Below are 22199 nucleotides of genomic sequence, written 5' to 3' on the forward strand. Positions count from 1 at the left end.
GGCAAGAATAGAGTTCCATTTAATGTATTCATTCATAGGAACAGAAATATGTGGGGGCAGTGGAGGTAGCAGCGGGTAGTATCTTTAGTCTACCAGTGATTCTAATAATTGCATCAGGCCAAATTCTGCTCTTAGACAAATGTGTACAACTCTCATTGACTTCAACAGAATTCTCACATACCTATTTGACAACAGAATTCAGCTCATTATTAGTATTTTACATTTATAAAGCACCTTCCATCCTGACGGACTCCAGAATGCGTTTCAGATACAGGAATGACATCATCCACCAATAAAATGCAGCCACTACTGGGGAAGAACACAGCTGCTGTTTAGCAAGCCCCCAGCAACGCTATACTACAGTTTTAGGTCACCTCATGTCCTCTCACATCCAGCCAGAGTATGTCAAAAAACAGCAAGGCCTTTCATTTCATTTTTTGATCCATCTGGCATTAGAACTGAGGTCACAGGGCATGACTGCAGGATGACACCCTGTAAAATAATTTCAGAAATTCTCAAGAGCTTTCCCTACACACATTCCTTTATTACACTTCAGAGATCTTATCACCTATCTGATCAAGCCATGAAGAATTTTATCTTTTCTTAATTTAACTTGCCTTGTCATCTTTTTTGAACAAAATGTGTAAATTATTAGCAAAAGCAGGAAATTATTCATCATGCAGCCTCACAATGGCTTAAATTCATGCTCTTTCCCTAGCTTTACCATCATCCAAATGCCCCCTGTTTTAAATTCACACTATTTACATTTATATCAACTAATCCATTTTCTAACGTTCCACTGGCTTAAACTCTCATGTATGCAGAGCGTGCACTTCATTCCCAGCCATGTTTCCCTGGCTATGCTTGGGGAGGGGAGTCACATTTCGCCAAGCTTCTCTGGAATTACAGAAGTTCCTCAAATTGTTCAAAAGATCCTCTGTTTTGGTAGCAAGCACATGCCCTTGTGGACTCTTCCCAACTTGACAACTCCCTCTGTATCTCTGTTTTGCATCTTCTTCTCTTTTCACAGCTCAAGGACTCATTTCTGCTTACAAGGAGGACGATAGCTAGATGTGCAGTGCTCCTTCCGGTCAAACTCATCATGGCCTTCCCTGAAAGGCAAACAAGAATTGAAGATAGGTTGTGCAGACCAGCCTACCCAGCAGTAGCAGCTGCACAGAGCCTCATCCAGCTAATGCAAGCAAGAGACAATCCCCACCGATACTTTTGACTAACTATTGGCTTTATCAAGACTGACAGCTGAGTTTTTTTTAAAATTGCCCTGGAAAGTTCTTTATGAAGAGGAAGACTGCCTGCTAATTCAGAAAACTTCATTCTGTCCTCTGACTTCTGGAGAGAAAAATGACAAAGGGTCTCTCTGAAATATTCATGTTCATATAATTAGTGATACATTCTCAGGACAAGTTTCAGAGGGGTAGCCGTGTTAGTCTGGATCTGTAAAAGCTGCAAAGAGTCCTGTGGCACCTTATAGACTAACAGACATATTAGAGCATGAGCTTTCATGGGTGAATACTCACTTCATCAGATGGCTCATGCTCCAATACGTCTGTTAGTCTATAAGGTGCCACAAGACTCTTTGCTGCATTCTCAGGACAGTGGGTAAGAGGCATGTAATAAGAGCTGTGATTATAATCTGTTGCACATGGCACTGCAAATGAATTGCAGAGGGCAAAATCCCTGCTCAATTAATTTCTGCTCAATTTCAGGCAGGAAGGGTTATTTATTGACTGAAGACACAAACCTTGATCTTCAGCGTACAGCTGACTTAATGTAATACCCTGCCACTCTGCTGCTTTTCTCATCTCTGCCTCTTACTGCTCCGTTATCTGGCTGATGTGTTTCTCCTTAAACTTATTTAGTATTACCAGTTAGGTATGTCCTTATTATTTTAATATATTCACTCTCACCACCCCCTCCATTGCATTGGTTTCTGCAGAACCATCAATAGGCCATGAAATGACAGAATGAACATCAGAGATCATCTCAATCTACCATCTGGTTTCTGTTTCACACTTCAAGTTAGTCAGTGTCCATACAACACTACCCTCGGAAATCAAGAAACTCCAGTGCTTTAGAAAGAGAAATAATGATGAAAATAAAATTAGAAGCCAAGACAGAACAGTCTTGCACTGAAGGGAAATAAGTTCTTAAACCAGAGATTTATAACATGCTGACAGAATGCAAAAGCCTTAAGTGTTTAGAAGTTAAAATTGCAAATATTGCATTGCTCAACTGAGAGCTAGAAGCCTTTGGTACATAAAATATAAAAACTCTCCAATTTCAAGTGCTTCAGGAATCACCAAATTCAGGGAAAAAAAGGAAATTTTACATAGTCTAAGGCCACGGTTCTTTCCTTGTAGATCCCACACTTTCCTCCTAGCTGATCTCTCAGCCAGTGAGTCTGTTCTGACCCATTCTTCAAGGTCATTAACAAACCACAGTAATCTCCAAACCTGAACATTGGTCTCGCACATCTTGTCTTCAGCAATGGCTAGTGTAACTGCTTCAGAAAAAGGCATAACGTCCTCACCATGATACACCTAGAGCATGCACTACCATAGTATGAAAGGAACATTGTTTCCTGATCCCAGTTTATGCCCTGAAGCATGATGATAGTGCTTGTACTTCCATGCTAGCTAGTCTAAATTAATGGTGCTATAAAACTATTTCCTGAAAGAGTGAGGTAACAATCTGACTCTTGAGCATCTCAAATTTCTCCTTCTCTTCCATTTAGTAGAAGAAACATCCACTAAACCATGCAACATAAAGGATTGTTACAAGGAGGAGGGAGAAAAATTGTTCTCCTTAACCTCTGAGGATAGGACAAGAAGCAATGGGCTTAAATTGCAGCAAGGGCAGTTTAGGTTGGACATGAGGTAAAATTAACTATCCGGGTGGTTAAGCACTGGAATAAATTGCCTAGAGAGGTTGTGGAATCTCAATCATTGGAGTTTTAAGAACAGGTTAGACGAACACCTGTCAGAAATGGTCTAGATAATACTTAGTCCTGCCATGAGTGCAGTGGACTGGACTAGATGACTTCTTGAGGTCCCTTCTAGTTCTACACTTCTGTAATTCTAACTTGGCATGGAGAACTAGGTTTCATCTTGATGGGTATCTCTAGCCAAAAGGCGTTATCACAGTTACCGGAAGCATCGCTGGCAGTAGAGATCATCATCGCAGTCATGGCAGCGCAATGTGGCATTTTCGTTGCAGATACAGCACCATGGTAACTCCTCCTCATCACTGTCTTCTGCCTTAGCAATTGGGATGGGTTTCTTAGCACTAGCTGTGGCAGTTGGAGCTTGGATCTAATACAGGAATAAATCAGATAAATAAAAATCAGGGGTCAGATTGGGATAATTTAGGATAATTAGACTGAACTGTGCTGGGTGAGGATCATCTCACCTGGGACAGCAACTGGGGAGGGTTTTTACAGTGTGGTTCTGTCCAGAACAGAGACATACAGCACTTACATTCTAATACTGGGGTCAGCAACCTTTCAGAAGTGGTGTGCCGAGTCTTCATTTATTCACTCTGATTTAAGGTTTCGCGTGCCAGTAATACATTTTAATGTTTTTAGAAGGTCTCTTTCTATAAGTCCATAATATATAACTAAACTATTGTTGTATGTAAAGTAAATAAGGATTTTAAAATGTTTAAGAAGCATCATTTAAAATTAAATTAAAATGCAGAGTCCCTCAGACCCGTGGCCAGGACCTGGGCAGTGTGAGTGCCACTGAAAATCACCTCGCATGCCACCTTCGGCACCTGTGCCATAGGTTGCCTACCCCTGTTCTAATATATGCTGGTCATAATTACACATATACTACTTCTGTGTCTTTACATCAAGGATGTCCAACCTTTGCAGACGCCAAACTCTGCACAGCAAGCTTGCCTGGAGTCCAAGCACTTGTTTGCACACACATTTTCCTAATTCCCTAACTAAAAAATAAATGCTCCCACCCAGATTGCACATGCTTTTATCTTTGTGATAGGCAGATAGCTTCTCCTGCTTGTTTGATGTCACCAATATCCACCTACAGTTATTATCTGTGTTGTGGCAAATGGCAATGCTTAGAGGCCCCAGTCAGGATCTCACTGGGCAAGGCACTGTACAGGCAAGAAGAGACAATCCCTGCTGCAAAGAGCTTACAATCTTAACAGTCCAGACAGACAAGGGTTGGGGGAAAGGAAGTATTACTCTCTCTCCACTTTGTAGACGGGGAATCGAGACAGAGAGAGGCTCTGTGACTTACCCAGGGTCACACAGGAATTCTATGGTAGCGCTCTGAATGGAACTCAAAATCTCCCAAGTGCAATGCCTTAACTACAAGACCATTGGTCTCCTTAGATTTATACTGCCCTTGCTGTGACAACAGTGTTGTTGTAGCCATGTTGTTCCCAGGATATGAGAGAGACAAGGTGGATGAGGTAATATCTTATATCGGACCAACTTCTGTTCGTGAGAGACACCTGAAGAAGAGCTCTGCGGAGCTTGAAAGCTTCTCTCTTTCACCAACAGAAGTTGGTTCGATAAAAGATATTACCTCACTTACCCTGTCTCTTTTATGGTGATAAAAGAGTCACAGGTAGAAGCTTAGCACTCCAGAAGCCACATATCTATTTGGAGAAAGTGTCAGAACATTCTTCAAAGATTTCAAAAACTGTTTCCCAGCAAAACAATAAATGGACCTGGGTGAATAACTGATTTTTCTGTTTGGTGGCAGTTCCGAATTTATTTATTCTTTTAAATTGTATCAGGCTGATCCAAAGTGAAATTCTTTTGAACATTTTAGCAAAACCAAAACATTGAAAACAATCTTGTTTCAGGTTGAGTTAAATGTTTAATTTTACCTGAAACAAAAACTTTGGTTTAGATTTAGAGGTTTAAATGTTTTTATTTTTCTTAATAAAATTGAAAGGAAATTTCTAATAAAAAAATTGTTTTGAATCAAAAAAAATCAAAGCATTTCATTTTGAAAGTGTCAGAAAACTAAACTTTTCAATTTTCTGAGCTTTTTTCTTTTTTCCCCAACCAAAACTATTTGGCACATGAGACAAATCTGCAAAATCTTTTGGTCAAAAAAATTTGGCCCAGCCCTAATGATGTTTGTTTTTATAATAATATAATTACATTCACACTAATGATCGTGAAAGGTCAGGGTCAGAAAGCTTTAACACTGACGCATTGATAACATCTGTAATTAAAGATGTTTTCTCACTGAGGACAGACATTTCAATTACATGGAGATCACAGATTCATTTGATTCTTCTGACATGTAACAGAGATCGTGTACATGCTGCTATGTGACAGGCTGGAATAGCCATCAATATATGGCATCCTTTAACTAATTCCATGCACTGACATTATAAAAGAACATAGGCACTTGATTACCTACTGTTCTTTACAGACCTGATCCTATACACATTGGAGCCAGTGGAAAAGCTCCTATTGACCTCAGCAGTGCAGGATCAGGCTCTCTAGACTGTAGCTTATGTTCTGTGTAATTACACTGATGGGTTAGGAATCCCTTCTTTTGTATCTTCCTCGCTGACCAGGTCCTCTGATTGCAGAGGGTGCCATCCAGTCCTGCTGATGGCTGGTTTTCAAGGAGCCATGCTCCAGATAGAGAGCTCTGTTAAAGCTGGCCAGCAGGGGGGAGACGCAAAGTACAGTCAGTGTTGGATGGCCTTGGAAAAGCCGGTTGAGCCATTCACCTCCTCAGCCTGCCAACCCAGGGAAAGCAGGTTGGTAGCTCTTCGCTATGCTCTGGTTTTGGGAACTTACAGTACAGTAAGTACCACTGTAAGGCAGCCTCAGAGCAGGACTGAGATTTGAGTTACACAGAGCTGTGTTGTATCAGGAACTGGAACAAGTCATTTCAAGAGGGCTTGACTGGCTCACAGACCTTTAGCTTTGCTTTCTTGGCTGTGTTCTGCTGTGAGGTTGCTGGGTGGGTGGCCTGATCGGCAGGGATGTTGAAGCCGCTTGCTTCATCCAGAGCTGCTTCCTCAGTGAGCTGGGAACAAAAGAAAGTAAGAAGTCTTTTGTTTCAAACTCCTACGTGAGCCTCTCTCCTGGAGCAAAACTTCTTTCCCCTCCCTTAATCACCAAATTCTCTAGAGAAGCCCAAATGTTATAGCTGAGAGGTCTGCAGGGAGGGAGAACTGCCTTTATAAAGCGAGCTGCACTACATCATCTCCTGCCTAGGGGCAGGGATGTCAGATGTGCAGCAATCAAGAGAGAAAAGGGATGAGAGAGAGAGAGAGAGAAAGAAAGAATGTGTGCATGAAAGAGAAAAAACACAAGAGACTGTGTACTCCATGGCTGTCAGGACCTACGTTCTGTGGCAAACTCCAGAGATACATGGGGCTCTCGAGACAGGGAAGTCACATATCCACACAGGAAGGAACCAAGAAAGGGCAAGTCAGATGCACACAATGACAGAACATAGTCTGCAACCTTAGCCAGCTGGGCTACAGAACTGCTCTGCTAATCACTTTGAGGTGGAGTTAGCTTTAGATGTGAAAGATCTGAGAGAGCAAGACCCTGGCCCAGGGACAGACGACAGGGTCATTGCACACTAAATAGGTAATAAAAATGCTAGGATTATTTAAGAGGAAAGCAAGCGGAGTCCCAACAGCTGTTCCTGACCTGTTTTAGGACTCGCTGAATGGCTTCTTCCTCCGTCAGCTCCTCATCACTGTCAGGGAGCTTATAGTCTTCCAAAGTAACTGCAAGAGGAGTGGAAAGTTATGAGGCTACAGTGAGCTACACCAGAATAGCATCTGTTGCCATTTCACATCTCAAGGGACACTGTCTGTGCTCGGCATGGGGAGTTGAATTTGATCTTGCATCACAACCCTCAACCCAGTACTGGGTTTTGCAAAGTAAATGGTACACTGGAGGGAACGCACACCGGCATCTCCTTTTGGGATGGGTCTGGTTGGAAGAGAGAGAACATTTTTTTTCCAAAAGTTGGGGGTGAAGGAAGGAAAAAAATGCATTTAAAGGGGCATAATTAAACAAGTCTTGGCACGTTAGAATTAGCTGTTGGGTTGGGTATGGGGCAAAGGGAGTTCATCCACACAGCTTCACCCCTAGTGGGCCTTGTCATAACCTAGTCCCAGATTTGGACCTTAGCGTCCAAAATATGGGGGTTAGCATGAAAACCTCCAAGCTTAGTTACCAGCTTGGACCTGGTAAAGCTTCCACCACCCAAAAAATTAGAGTGTTTTGGGGCACTCTGGTCCCCCTAAAAACCTTTCCTGGGGACCCCAAGACCCAAATCCCTTGAGTCTCACAACAAAGGGAAATAAACCTTTTCCCTTCCCCCCTCCAGGTGTTCCTGGAGAGATACACAGAAGCAAGCTCCGTGAATCTAAACAGAGGGATTCCACCCTATTTCCAGTCCTGGAAACAGAAGTACTTCCCTCTTCACCCAGAGGGTATGCAAAGTCAGGCTAGTAAATCTAACACACACAGATTTCCCCCTGACTTCTTCCTCCCACCAATTCCCTGGTGAGCACAGATTCAGTTCCCTGGAGTTCCCCACTAAAGAAAAACTCCAACAGGTCTTAAAAAGAAAGCTTTATGTAAAAAGAAAGAAAAATATATCAAAATGGTCTCTCTGTATTAAGGTGACAAATACAGGGTCAATTGCTTAAAAGAAATATGAATAAACAGCCTTATTCAAAAAGAATACAATTCAAAGCACTCCAGCAACTATACCATGTAAATACAAAAGAAAAAAACAATAACCCCTATTGTTTTATGATCTCTGTACTCACAACTTGGAAACGGAAGATTAGAAAGCAGGAAACAGAAATCCTCCCATAGCCGAGAGAGAGACAGGCAGAAGACAAAGAACTCAGACATAAACTTCCCTGCACCCAGATTTGAAAAAGTCTTGTTTCCTGATTGGTCCTCTGGTCAGGTGTTTCAGGTTACTTCTTTCCAGGTGAAAGAGACATTAACCCTTAGCTATCTGTTTATGACAGGCCTCAACCCCTAGTTTTCATAATCCTGGACTACTCCATACAGCTTAACAACTGGACCCCAAATCCTGTCATCAAAGGACAGTCCAATTCTAGTAAAGATGTGATTCCCTCCAGCTGTAACATCTTCCCATTGCTAAATGGAGGTTAATCTTCATGTAAAAGCTCCAACTTCTCCCAGCATGACAAAGAGACGCTACCACCAAGCTAACACTGTCCTGTTCTTCTTCAGCACAACCTAGTGTTTCTTCCTATTACTCACCTTTCTCAGGGTCCTGGCCTCTGAGTGCTGCCAGTTTCTTTGCAACTTCTAGGATTTTCTCCTCCCTAGTGTTCTCCTCCCTCAGCTCAGCAGCGGCCTCTGCCAGAAGTTTATTCTTCTCCTCCTCCAGCTGTTTTGGGTCCAGATCAGCAGTGCTGCTGCCGCCCTCACTTCTCCGATTGAGATTATTCAGGGTCTGGGTATTAACAGCTGGAACACAGCCAGACAGAGCATGTAGGTGTTACAATGGCAACCCTCTCCAGGCATAGCCCATGCCATTAAAAGAATGGACTAAGAGTAACAGAACTCTTGACTCTTACTGTGGAGATGTCTGCTGTTCTGCTGCACAGCTGTCTCTTTTCCATAGCTAAAAGTACTGATGAGTTTCAAGGTAAATGAGTCACAGAGTAGAAGGACCCTTGTATGTGGGCATAGTAACGGAGTCACAGTGCAGTTTTTACTGGGGTCCCATGGAAGAAGACACCCTTTTCAGAATTACACATTACAGCAATCAAAAGAGTTTTAAGAAAACCACAGGGGATGCTGGGCACGGCTCTGGCCAGACTAGTGTCCCAAGATCTTACTACTACCATGTGAACCATCTAACAGAACATGGAAGGACTGGAAATTCTAAAAATTGTTCCTCCCCAGACTGGGCTACCATAAAAAATAGAGAAAAATAATCCAACAATATTACCATTGAAAAGGGAAACGTAACCACACAGGCTGGGACAGTGGCAAATCAACATAGGTCTGGGCTGCTGCTCTTGGTCAACATTGTGTGTTGGTAAGGGGGAGGTAGGGATAAGGCAGGATACTTGGCACACTTTTAATTCTGGTGTTTTGGGAGGTACCTACTTCCTTCTCATTATAACACACATAAGAACATAAAAATGGCCCTACTGGGTCAGACCAAAGGTCCATCTAGCCAGTACCCTGTCTTCCGACAGTGGCCAGTACCAGGTGCCCTAGGGGGAATGAACAGAACAGGTAATCATCAAGTGATCCATCCCCTGTTGCTCATTCCCAGCTTCTGGCAAACAGAGACTAGAGACACCCTTTCTGCCCATCCTGGCTAAAAGCCATTGATGGACCTATCCTCCATTAATTTATCTAGCTCTTTTTTGAACCCTGTTATGGTCTTGGCCTTCACAATATCCTCTGGCAAGGAGTTCCATAGGTTGACTGGGCATTGTGTGAAGAAATACTTCCTTTTATTTGTTTTAAACCTGCTGTCTATTAATTTCATTTGGTGACCTCTAGTTCTTGTGTTATGAGAAGTAGTAAACCATACTTCCTTATCTACTTTCTCTACACACGTCATGATTTTATAGACCTCAACCATATCTCCCCTTAGCCAGCTGTTTTCCAAGCTGAAAAGTCCCAGTCTTATTAATCTCTCCTAATATGGAAGCCGTTCCATACCCCTAATAATTTTTGTTGCCCTTTTCTGAACCCTTTCCAATTCCAATATATCTTCATTGAGATGGAGCGACCACATCTACACACAGTATTCAAGATGCGGGTGTACCTGGATTTATATAGAGGCAACATGATATTTTCTGTCTTATTATGTATCACTTTCTTAATTATTCCCAGCATTCTGTTTGCTTTTTTGACTGCCGCTGCACATTGAGTGGATGTTTTCAGAGAACAATCCACAATGACTCCAAGATCTCTTTCTTGAGTGGTAACAGCTAATTTAGACCCCATCATTTCATATGAATAGTTGGGATTATGCTTTCCAATGTGCATTACTTTGTTTTTAATCAACATTAAATTTAATCTGCCATTTTGTTGCCCAGTCACCCAGTTTTGAAACATTCTTTTGTAGCTCTTCGCAGTCTGCCTGAGTCTTAACTATCTTTAGTAATTTTGTATCATCTGCAAATTTTGCCACCTCACTGTTTACCCCTTTTTCCAAATCATTTATGAATATGTTGAATAGTACTGGGCCCAGTGCACACCCCTGGGGGACACCTCTATTTACCTCTCGCCATTCTGAAAACTGACCATTTATACCTACCCTTTGTTTCCTATCTTTTAACCAGTTACCAGTCCATGAAAGCACCTTCCCTCTTATCCCATGGCAGCTTACTTTGCATAAGAGCCTTTGGTGAGGGACCTTCTCAAAGGCTTTCTGAACATCTAAGTACACTATATCCACTGGATCCCCTTGGTCTACATGCTTCTTGACCCCCCTCAAATAATTCTAGTAGATTGGTGAGGCATGGTTTCTCTTTATTAAAACCATGTTGACTCTTCCTCAACAAATTATGTTCATCTATATGTCTGACAATATTTGTCTTTATAATATGTCTTTATTATAGTTTCAATCAGTTTGCCCGGTACTGAAGTCAGGCTTGCGGGCCTGTAATTGCCGGGATCACCTCTGGAGCACTTTTTAAAAATTGGGGTCACATTAGCTATCCTCCAGTCATCTGGTACAGAAGCTGATTTAAATGACAGGTTACAGACTACAATTAGTAGTTCTGCAATTTCACATTTGAATTCCTTCAGAACTCTTGGGTGAATACTAGCTGGTCCTGGTGACTTATTGCTGTTTAATTTATCAATTTGTTCCAAAACCTCCTCTGATGATATCTCAGTCTGGGACAGTTCCTCAGATCTGTCATCTAAAAAGAATGGCTCAGGTTTGGGAATCTCTCCCACATCCTCAGCCATGAAGACCGATGCAAAGAATTCATTTAGTTTCTCTGCAATGGCCTTATCATCTTTGAGTGCTCCTTTAGCACCTTGATCGTCCAGTGGCCCCACTGGTGATTTAGCAGGCTGCCTGCTTCTGATGTACTTAAAAAAAAAATTTGCTATTATATTATGGTGTATGTAGTGTCCTTAAGAAAAACTGTTTGAAGCCAATGATAACAAATACCTTGAGGCTGGGCTCCTGGACTATAACTCTCATCAATGGCAACTTCCTCAGCCAGCTGGGTCAACAGGTCATCAGACTGTTGAACTTGGGTTCTGGTATCAGGGGGCTGGTGCACCTGGAAAAACAGAGAGGGTGCATGGGAGAAAGCTGTAAGAGAGTGTTAAACAGGCGATGGAAGGAAACAAATTGAAAAATCTGAAAAATTGTGTAACCAATTATGAGACTATCCTAATTGAGACCAACATTTCCAAAAGCATCCACTAATGCTAGGTGCCTCAATTTCTGGGTGCCCAACTTGAGGTGCTCTGGGCCTGATTTTCAGAGAAGTTGAGCATGCACAGTTTCTACTGAAGTCAACCAGCTAATCCAAGCACAGAACTGGGAGCCAGGAACGGATGCAATCTAATTCCAGCTCTGATACTGATTCTTACTGTGACACTGGGCCCAACACTTAGGCACCAGAATAAGTGGTCCAGTTTTCACAGCTGTTTGGAAACCATGCAGCAGCTCCCATATAAGTCAGTGGAAATTGTTTTGAAAAAGGAGAGAGTGTGGCTAGGACCTAAACTGAGATTTAGAAAGATGGGTTCAGTTCCCCTGCTCCACCACAGACTTCCTGTGTGACCATGAGCAAGTCACTTATGCCTGGTCTACCCTAGAAAATTAGTGCAGCATAACTATATCGCTCAAGGGTGTGAAAAAACCACACCCCTGGGAGGGACAGTGAAGCCAATCTAAATCCCAGTATAGATGGTGCTAGGCTGACAGAAGAATTCTTCCATCAACCTAGCTACTACTTCTCAGGAGCCAGATTACCTGTGCCAAAAGGAGAATCCCTCATCAGTTTAGGTAGTGTCTACAATGAAAAGTTGCAGCGGCAAAGCTATACTGCCTTTGTGTTTTACGTGTTGACAAGCCTTTAATCTCTCTGAGCCTTTGTTTCCCCTGTAAAATGAGGATAATCACACTTCCCTTCCTCCCAGGGGTGCTGTGAGGATAAACACATCAAAGAAACTGCAGTGATAGAGGACCTATAAGTGCCTAAGATAAATAGATAGCTTTGAAAAATCAGGCCACTTACAGCTAGATATGGATTTAGAAGCCTAAAGTTAGTACCAATTTTTAGAAAATCTTGGCCGTAAAATGTAAATATCCTATATAGTGAAATAGTCCACTACAATTTATGTGGATCATCAAGGGGAACCTGTCCAGTTAAAAATAAGGTTTCTTTTTAAAAATGCCCATATTTATGTTTTAAAGAACACTTGACATTGTTAATAATCTATTTTGCATTTCTCTCAGTAGGCAATGAACATTTGCGATGAATGCTAACCAGTTGCACTTTAATTCCTGCTCAGTTTCACTTTCAAGTGTGTGTGTCCTATCACTAGGCTACAACATTTGAGCTGTCAATATTGTAGAGGAGTGTTTATTTTTATTCTGGTTAAGTTATGGAAACTTTTGCAAATGTCCTATTTCAGTTTTGGATTATTTTTTTTTTAAACATACAAACAACCACCACCTAAATTTGGGGTTAAACATGACCCAGCTGTGTCTCAATGTAAATACTGTTTTAAACATTTGGCGCTCTGTTCACTGTTTGGGATGTTGTGCCACACTCTTGGAAGGCATTTCTGACATCTCTCTATACAGAAGCCATGTTTTATCTTCATTGATGAGTTCATAAAAGTTAGTTTTCTTTTGACAGGTGAACTTCTAGCATAGTCTCGTATTCACAGTTCAAGAGGAAATATTTTCTTATCTCACTCCAAATTAGTTATTATTAATCTGTTTTTTTTAAGTTGCCATTCATTTGATCACTTCATTATTTAATAAGAATCCCTTGAGCTGATATGTCATCTTTCAAGCAAGAATCTAAAAGCACTAGTGAACATCACATCAACCTTCAGAAGTAGGCAAGTATTATCACCTTTTTTCATAGATGGAAAAAATACAGCAGAGAGAGGTTAATAGCTCGATATTCAGAGGTGGGGAGCACCCCCAGATCTCACTGACTTCAATGAGAGTTGTGTGTTCTCAGCACTTCTGAAAATCAGGCCACAGATTTCTTCTCAAAGTTACAAAGCAAGCTGATGGCAGAGCTGGGACTAGAAACCTGGACTCTTGACTCCCAGTGCCAAGTTTTAACCTCCAGACAATGCTCCCCCTCAAGCCAGGTCCACCCACATAAAACAGCTAACAGCCTAACCGTTAAAGTCTCACCTGAATCTCAGGGAGGGAGGCTCCTTTTCCAACAGTTTCTAGCACTAAACTAACAATCATTTGGTGGGCCATTTGTGGCACTGCCTCACATCTCTGAGTCCTCATCAAGCTGAAGAATACGTACCCTTAGTTCAATTCTGGAGCGTGACAATGGACTCTTACACCACAACCTGGCAGCTAATAAGGATATTTCTGAAGCAGCCAGGTGGACATGAATCAATGAAGCAGGAGGAAGGGCCTGATATGCCTCTGAAATCTCTTGGGACACTACAACTGCTGGGAGAGCTCAGATAGAGAAACTGGCAAGAACTGACACAAGGAGACCAGGGGATCTTACCGGTCTGGGAGTTTTGGATGGAAGGGCTCTTCCCTGCAGGGCAGCCAGACGGTCTTCCATTTCCCGTATGGATGGAATGGGTTTGCTGGGGTCATCCTTCAGTGCTGCAAGCCTAGATTCTATCTCAGCTTGAGACGGGATAGACTCTGCAATTCAGACTAACTCTGTTTGTTTACAGCAAGCAAATGACTTTTATAGTTTTGGTGTCTTGGAATATTTTTTTTTTTTTTGAGAATGGGGCCCTGGACAGCTAAGAAAAGCCTCCCTCACTTCACTGATCACAGCCAGGAATAATTGGCCAGAGCCATAACCAACATCCCCTGTGGTTTGCTTAAAACTCTCTTGATTGCTGTAATGTGTTCTTCCAAAAAGGAGGTCTCTTCCAATAAAAACTGTTACTATGTCCACATACAAGGGTCCTGCTACTGTGTGACTCATGTATCTTGAAATGATTAGGGCACTGGTCTAATGCTATCATCCACCACTTAATTCTAGCCACTGCCTCCTCCCCTGTACATCTCCCAGCCATGAAGTTTGCAGCACTAACCTAACTGGGAGTGAAAGCGAAAAGCATGTTACACTTCTCACTTTGAAGCCAGACAGTCCATTGCTGCCATTTCCCATTCAAGCATCCTAGAACTGCCTACTGAAGTCAGCTTTCCTTTGTTTGCTCCTGGAAGCAGGAATGGGCAAAGTGTAGTCCCATGGAGCCCTGCACTGGCCTTGGCAAGACCCAGTACTTCAGTCAAAGCATTCCCACGTGTGACCTCTGCACAACAGTTTGGCCACACAGTAACAGCACCGTGCGCAGTCCCCTGTTTCACTTTGTTCCTATCATTACCATGTTATCCTCCACAGGGACATGCCCAGGACAGATGTAAACATGCAGCTTATTTCACTGTGTCAAGACATGCAAGATAATGACTGCACTAGGCAAACCAGTGAGAAAGCAGAGGTCCAGGGCAGCAAAATGTGTGCGCTGGAGAGGAGCAGCCCAGGGAATGGGGCCCAGGTATCCACTGCTCTGACAGCATGGGCAGGACCTGGCTTCCATAGGCAGCTTTCTCCCACCAGCTTCCATGACTGGAGGCTAGTCTATAATGCACCGACTGTTGTGACTGTGCAGTCACCCTTGATATTTGTACAGCTCATCAGCAGCAACGGAACCTCTGCTCAGATGCAGGAAGCCTCCACCGTACTAGGAAACTCACTGGGCTTTGTTTCCTCCTTAAGCCTCTCCAGCCTCTCTGCAATAGCTCGATCCTCCTTTGACAGCCCCTGATATCTGGAGCCTGCCCCACCTTGGGGTTTCACAGGGCCTTTCTGCAGACCCGTCGGCTGGTTCTGCTTGGCCTCAAGAGCTGCTACACGCCTGTGACAAGGAAAAAACAAGCATAACTTGGAGCAGGTGCTTAGAACAAGAATTAGGAAGGCATCTTCTGCAAGCTACTCTACAAACATGCTATTTAGGGAAAGATGATATAGGACAGAATATGGAAAACTCCTTTATTCCTGCTCCTGACTTTGCTAGGATGGATTAGGGACTGGGGAAGCAGAGATCCTCCCAAGGACTAAGGAAAACCATTCCTCTCACAGCAGCACCAATATAAAATGGTCAAAAAGTAGACTGGATGACTAGTAAAGAAACATGGAACCTTTCAGTTCCAGATTACAGGTCTGAATTCAGCCATGGTCTATAGCAGCCAAAAGTTATTACCATGAGGTGGCTGTTTGGTGACCTAACTGAAAGAGCTGCTGTTCTCAGTCCAGTTCCAAGCAGAGACGGGTCCATGTCAAAAGCCCACCTTCTTTCTGGCAGTCTCAACACAGAGGCCAAGAACCAAAAGAATATCCATCTAAAGATTCAAATAGGCTGGACTAATTAGCAAAACTCACTTTTTGTAGTTCTCTGGTGGAGACCATCTAGCTGTACTAGTCTGAGACACTCCTCTGGAAAGCAAAAACATAAACATCTCAACTGTAAAACACAGACCTCAGACAGATGTCCAGATAATACTACAACCGCACATCCTCTGTCTTTCAAATCTAGAGAAATTATGATGCACTTTGCTAAGGCACTCATCGTCATAGTACCTGGGCAAAATTTACTTCGTTTAAAATGTGTCATCAGTATTTCACAATAAGAGGAGCACAGACACCACTCTCTGTGGCAGCTTGCAGTTAGAAAGAGGCAACGAATGGAGAGAGACTTGGAGATGAAGACTCTGGGTTCTCCTAGCTCACAATCAGTGGGAAGCCTTGGGAAAGAGATGTGCCTTACATCACTTTCAAAATACAAAATTATATGACGTAAATGTTTTAAAATGCAAACAATGATTATACATTATAATATATTACAGAAATGGTTATAGAATACAAACTATTATAATTATATTTTACAACATATTGAGTTAGAGATCTATGATACCTGATTATATGCTAATCTTAACTCTGCATGTCCTGATTTGTGTGCTTAACTATGCAACCTGCAGCTATGCATCTGAGGCTTTCAAAGCTGGAAGACTGTGAATATTTTTTCTCTTACAACAAAATCAATCCCACAAACCTTAAATCTTCAGATTATACATGACATCTAGGCCTCTGAAACAGTGAAGGTGGATTATTTTTGTTTTTTTTTTGAATTAGTGGCAACACTTCCAATCACCTTATCACCAAGCTGCTCAGATACTATACCAGGGGTGTCAAGTATCAGAGGGGTAGCCGTGTTAGTCTGTATCTGTAAAAGCAGCAAAGAATCCTGTGGCACCTTATAGACTAACAGATGTTTTGGAGCATGAGCTTTCGTGGGTGAATACCCACTTCGTCAGATGCATGTAGTGGAAATTTCCAGGGGCAGGTATATATATGCAGGCAAGCTAAAGATAATGAGGTAGTTCAATCAGGGAGGATGAGGCCCTGTTCTAGCCGTTGAGGTGTGAAAACCAAGGGAGGAGAAACTGGTTTTGTAGTTGGCAAGCCATTCACAGTCTTTGTTTAATCCTGAGCTGATGGTGTCAAATTTGCAGATGAACTGAAGCTCAGCAGTTTCTCTTTGAAGTCTGGTCCTGAAGTTTTTTTGCTGCAGGATGGCCACCTTAAGGTCTGCTATAGTGTGGCCGGGGAGGTTGAAGTGTTCTCCTACAGGTTTTTGTATATTGCCATTCCTAATATCTGATTTGTGTCTGTTTATCCTTTTCCGTAGCGACTGTCCAGTTTGGCCGATGTACATAGCAGAGGGGCATTACTGGCATATGATGGCGTATATTACATTGGTGGACATGCAGATGAATGAACCAGTGATGGTGTGGCTGATCTGGTTAGGTCCTGTGATGGTGTCGCTGGTGTAGATATGTGGGCAGAGTTGGCATCGAGGTTTGTTGCATGGATTGGTTCCTGAGCTAGAGTTACTATGGTGCAGTGTGCAGTTACTGGTGAGAATATGTTTCAGGTTGCCAGGTCGCCTGTGGGTGAGGACTGGCCTGCCACCCAAGGCCTGTGAAAGTGTGGGATTATTGTCCAGGATGGGTTGTAGATCCCTGATGATGCGTTGGAGAGGTTTTAGCTGGGGACTGTATGTGATGGCCAGTGGAGTCCTGTTGGTTTCTTTTTGGGGTTTGTCTTGCAGTAGGAGGCTTCTGGGGACACGTCTGGCTCTGTTGATCTGTTTCCTTGTTTCCTCGTGCGGGTATCGTAGTTTTGAGACTGCTTGGTGGAGATTTTGTAGGTGTTGGTCTCTGCCTGAGGGGTTAGAGCAGATGCGGTTGTACCTCAGTGCTTGGCTGTAGACAATGGATCACGTGATGTGCCCGGGATGGAAGCATGGCCCCATAATATGCCAATATTTTTATGGCCGACCTGGAACAACGCTTCCTCAGCTCTCATCCACTCATGCCCCTTCTCTACCTACGCTACATTGATGACATCTTCATCATCTGGACCCATGGGAAGGAGACTCTGGAAAAATTCCACCATGATTTCAACAGCTGCCACTCCACCATCAACCTCAGCCTGGACCAATCTACATGGGAGGTCCACTTCCTAGACACCACAGTGCAAATAAGTGATGGTCACATTACCACCACCCTATACCGAAAACCTACCGACCGCTATGCCTACCTTCATGCCTCCAGCTTCCATCCCGGGCACATCACACGATCCATTGTCTACAGCCAAGCACTGAGGTACAACCGTATCTGCTCTAACTCCTCAGACAGAGACCAACACCTACAAAATCTCCACCAAGCAGTCTCAAAACTACAATACCCACACGAGGAAATAAGGAAACAGATCAACAGAGCCAGACATGTTCCCAGAAGCCTCCTACTGCAAGACAAACCCCAAAAAGAAACCAACAGGACTCCACTGGCCATCACATACAGTCCCCAGCTAAAACCTCTCCAACGCATCATCAGGGATCTACAACCCATCCTGGACAATGATCCCACACTTTCACAGGCCTTGGGTGGCAGGCCAGTCCTCACCCACAGGCGACCTGGCAACCTGAAACATATTCTCACCAGTAACTGCACACCGCACCATAGTAACTCTAGCTCAGGAACCAATCCATGCAACAAACCTCGATGCCAACTCTGCCCACATATCTACACCAGCGACACCATCACAGGGCCTAACCAGATCAGCCACACCATCACCGGTTCATTCATCTGCACGTCCACCAATGTAATATACGCCATCATATGCCAGCAATGCCCCTCTGCTATGTACATCGGCCAAACTGGACAGTCGCTACGGAAAAGGATAAACAGACACAAATCAGATATTAGGAATGGCAATGTACAAAAACCTGTAGGAGAACACTTCAACCTCCCTGGCCACACTATAGTAGACCTTAAGGTGGCCATCCTGCAGCAAAAAAACTTCAGGACCAGACTTCAAAGAGAAACTGCTGAGCTTCAGTTCATCTGCAAATTTGACACCATCAGCTCAGGATTAAACAAAGACTGTGAATGGCTTGCCAACTACAAAACCAGTTTCTTTGCTGCTTTTACCAGGGGTGGGCAAACTACAGCCTGTGGGCTGCATCCAGCCCACCAGTCATTTTAATCCAGCCCTTGAGCTCCCTCTGTGGAGGGGGGTCTGGGGCTTGCCCTGCTCCGGTGCTCCAGCTGGGGAGCAGGGTTGGGGGCTGCTCCGAGTGGCTCCTGAAAGCAGCAGCATGTCCCCCTTCCAGTTCCTATGCTGAGGCGTGACGAAGGGGCTCTGCTCCACATACTGCCCGCACCCCAAACATCACCCCTGCTGCTCCCATTGGCTGGGAACTGTGGCCAATGGGAGCTGCAGGGGTGGTGCCTGCAGACAGCCACGCCTCCTTGTAGGAGCCAAAGGGGGGACATGCCGCTGCTTCCAGGAGCCATTTGAGGTAAGTGCTGCCCGAAGCCTGCACCCCTGAGCCATCCCCCTGCACCCCAACCTCCTGCCCCAGCCCTGATCCCCCTCCTGCCCTCCAAAACCCTTGGTCCCAGCCTGGAACACTCTCCTACACGCCAAACGCCTCATCTCCAGCCCCACCCCAGAGCCTACATCCCTAGCACAGCCCTCACCCCCACCCTGCGCCCCAGCTGGAGCCCCCTCCTGCACCCTGAATGCCTCATTTCTGGCCCCCCTCTGGAGCCCACATGCCCAGCCAGAGCCCTCACCTCCTCCTGCACCCCAACCTCAATTTCATGAGCATTCATGGCCCGCCATACAATTTCTAGATGTGGCCCTCGGGACAAAACATTTGCTCACCCCTGTACTATACAGTTGTATGGATACTTGGAACTGAAACCCACATGGTAACAGCTCAGTAAAGGACTAGTTTGGCATGTTAGTTTATGGACGGCATACAAGTGGCTATGTAAAGTGGAGTTATAAAAAGGGAAGTGGATCAAAATCTGCATTGTGACACCAGAGGCTGAAACAAAAAAACAACAGAGTATATAAACACACAGACTGTGCCCAAGTCTCCCATCTTACCTGCTTAGCTCTCCATGACACTGCTTGCACACCTTCTGCTGAGTATTCCCATAACGGGGAACAAGGGCGCTGAACCCAAGGCAGCCTGAGCAGAATGCCCTCCCACAGTTCTTGCACCCACACTGAGAAGAAGCAAGGAAGCACAAGGGTTTCACTGGCTGGCTGCAACAACTCTGTAAAATATAAACTCAGCAAAGAGTCCTGTGGCACCTTGAAGACTAACAGACGTATTGGAGCATGAGCTTTCGTGGGTGAATACCCACTTCATCTCTCTGGATATGCACCAGGCAGGAGCAACTTCCACATCAAAAGTACTTCAGAGATAAGATATGTGCTTGTTTGTAAGTTTAAAAAGAGAATTAAATATTTGTAAGAATAAGAATAGTAGTTGCAGCTACACTAGTTAGAATAAACAGCATAAGAGTATCAGCCTTTAGGACATAAGCTGATTACCTGCTGGAGTCAGGAATATCATCTCCTTCCATAGTATAGTAAGGGAGGGGGGGCAAAGCCCAAGGGCTTCAGCCCTGGACAGCGGGCCTGTGGCCTGAGCCCCACCACCCAGGGCTGAAGCCAAAGCCCAAGTCCCATCGCCCGGGACAATGAGGCTCGGGCTTTAGCTTCAGCCCCAGTTCCCAGCAAGTTTAATGTGAGCCTGCCGATCCCATTAAAATGGGGTCACAACCCCCAGTTTCAGAAACGCTGTGTTATAGCAATTCCTACATGTTTTAAACACAGAGAGGTTAACGTGTCTGTGTCATTAATATACAATTAAGGAAAACACAGACACACACACAAAAACACGTGCTTAGAGCCAAGGAAGCGCAGCAGGTTTGAACTATAGAATGTAAAGTGGAGAGTGGGAGGTGGGGTTACTATAAGGGGCCTCAAACTGTTGGAGTTTCAGATGGCATTGATCAAACATTGCCACGGGGAATCTCACTCAGCTGCCTGCCTAACTGGCTTTTTAGGGCCAGATCTTGTATCTAGTGTTCAAGAGAGACTTGCCTCTTTTCTGAAGAGAGTAAACTTGGATGCACAGCCATAACACCTTCTATCCATAGTGCTAATGGAGAACGCACGCTCACTCTCTCACAGATATACAAAAAGAAATAATTTATCTCCTGAAGCTGTCTATTTGACCAGACAGAGCCGTCCTTGAATATTCTTCTCCTTCAGAGGCAGGAGCGTGTTGGGGGAGATGATGAATTATGGCATTTCAGTTTACTTGCTGCACAGCTGGTTATAGAAATGATGGTCCCAGAGTCTTTCAGCAGAGAGAGAAGAAAGGATCTGATCCTTGTTTAACTTTTACAGACAATCCTTTAATGAAAGCATTATTGTTAACAATAAATAACATTATAATTTGCTGTTATCTTACATGACTGTTCTGACAGCTTAAGGCTAGGATAAGACACACCAAGTGCTCCCCCTTTCCTCCAAATCACCACCAGTCTAACTTGCCTTGTTCTGCAAAGCCAATCAGCAATAACAACATTTACTGTCTTTGTACTGAGTATCAGAGGGGTAGCTGTGTTAGTCTGGATCTGTAAAAGAGGCAAAGAGTTCTGTGGCACCTTATAGACTAACATCCAACAAAGTGGGTATTCACCCACGAAAGCTCATGCTCCAATACGTCTGTTAGTCTATAAGGTGCGACACAACTCTTTGTCTTTGTAGTGTACAAGTTTGCATATTTAGGATGCCACCTCTCCAAAGCAGAAATTTAAGTCCTGCTTTAGCATATTTTGCCATAAAACTATTATGTATTTGGCAGCATAGACTGCTCCACACCATACAAATGCACAAAATGACAAAAATCCCAGGTCCCAGAAGCTCCCAATCCAAATCAGTGTCATGGAAAGCTGCAATACTACACACATACTGTACCAATAGTAATCACAGCGAGAGTCTGGACTCAAGAGGCCTAGTCAGTGCAAACCCCACACAAATCAGCGCACGACTCCCAAACCACAAGGCTTTTCACCTATAGAGCCACTTTTGCCCCAGCACCTGCATGGGGTGACCAGATGTCCCAATTTCATAGTGATAGTCTTGATTTTTGGGGCTTTTTCTTATATAGGCTCCTACTACCCCCCACCCCCGTCCTGATTTTTCAAACTTGCTGTGTGGTCACCCTAACCTGCTGAGACCCTCGCATCACCGACTCTAGCGGAAAGGGGTTAATACACCCACTCCAGTTCACGGCTCGGAGACTTTGCTGCCCACATCCCATCAGAACCCGAGATAGCCAAGAACACAGCAATGGCAGCGCACGGCCCGATGGAAGTTGTAGTCCTTACACCCATCCAATCCCCTTCCGCAGAACGATATGGTTTAATAAAAAAACTACACTTCCCAGATAATGCGCACCCCCCTGCTGCGCAGAGCCTGCCGGGAGCGGTGATTTGCCGGTTGGCCAGAGAGAGCCCTTCCTGGTGGGCCGTGGGAGGCATTGTGGTAGTTGTAGTTCCGCTTCCCCGAAG

General features: G+C 44.1%; 1 protein-coding gene across 5 annotated transcripts; it reads right to left on the bottom strand.

Annotated features, from left to right (window-relative positions):
- Positions 1–21991, bottom strand: ZFYVE19 (zinc finger FYVE-type containing 19). Of its 5 annotated transcripts, none has more exons than XM_050954847.1 (12): positions 21857–21991; positions 20722–21036; positions 19714–19835; positions 15634–15687; positions 14949–15109; positions 13738–13883; positions 11178–11292; positions 8285–8494; positions 6680–6759; positions 5934–6044; positions 3169–3332; positions 1–1112 (listed from the first exon to the last, which is right to left on the bottom strand). In XM_050954847.1, exons 2-12 carry the CDS (start codon positions 20773–20775, stop codon positions 1040–1042), a joined length of 1290 nt encoding a protein of 429 aa, XP_050810804.1. In that variant the 5' UTR covers positions 20776–21036; positions 21857–21991; the 3' UTR covers positions 1–1039. The 5 variants fall into 5 exon arrangements, with proteins under 5 accessions (XP_050810804.1, XP_050810807.1, XP_050810806.1 ...); XM_050954850.1 differs by having other exon boundaries at positions 21851–21991; XM_050954849.1 differs by having other exon boundaries at positions 21701–21991.
- Positions 21992–22199: the final 208 nt, after the last annotated feature.

Source organism: Gopherus flavomarginatus, chromosome 5 (assembly GCF_025201925.1).
Source record: "Gopherus flavomarginatus isolate rGopFla2 chromosome 5, rGopFla2.mat.asm, whole genome shotgun sequence".
NCBI lineage: Eukaryota > Metazoa > Chordata > Testudines > Testudinidae > Gopherus > Gopherus flavomarginatus.

Excerpts from the sequence above, each read along its gene's own strand:
- ZFYVE19 (XM_050954845.1), bottom strand. The coding sequence starts at position 21,949 with ATGGGATGTGGGCAGCAAAGTCTCCGAGCCGTGAACTGGAGTGGGTGT. Across the intron at positions 13,884-14,948 it reads TAAGGAGGAAACAAAGCCCA|AGTCTATCCCGTCTCAAGCT; the intron begins GTGAGTTTCCTA and ends TCTGAATTGCAG. Across the intron at positions 3,333-5,933 it reads CCAAGAAAGCAAAGCTAAAG|ATCCAAGCTCCAACTGCCAC; the intron begins GTCTGTGAGCCA and ends TTCCTGTATTAG.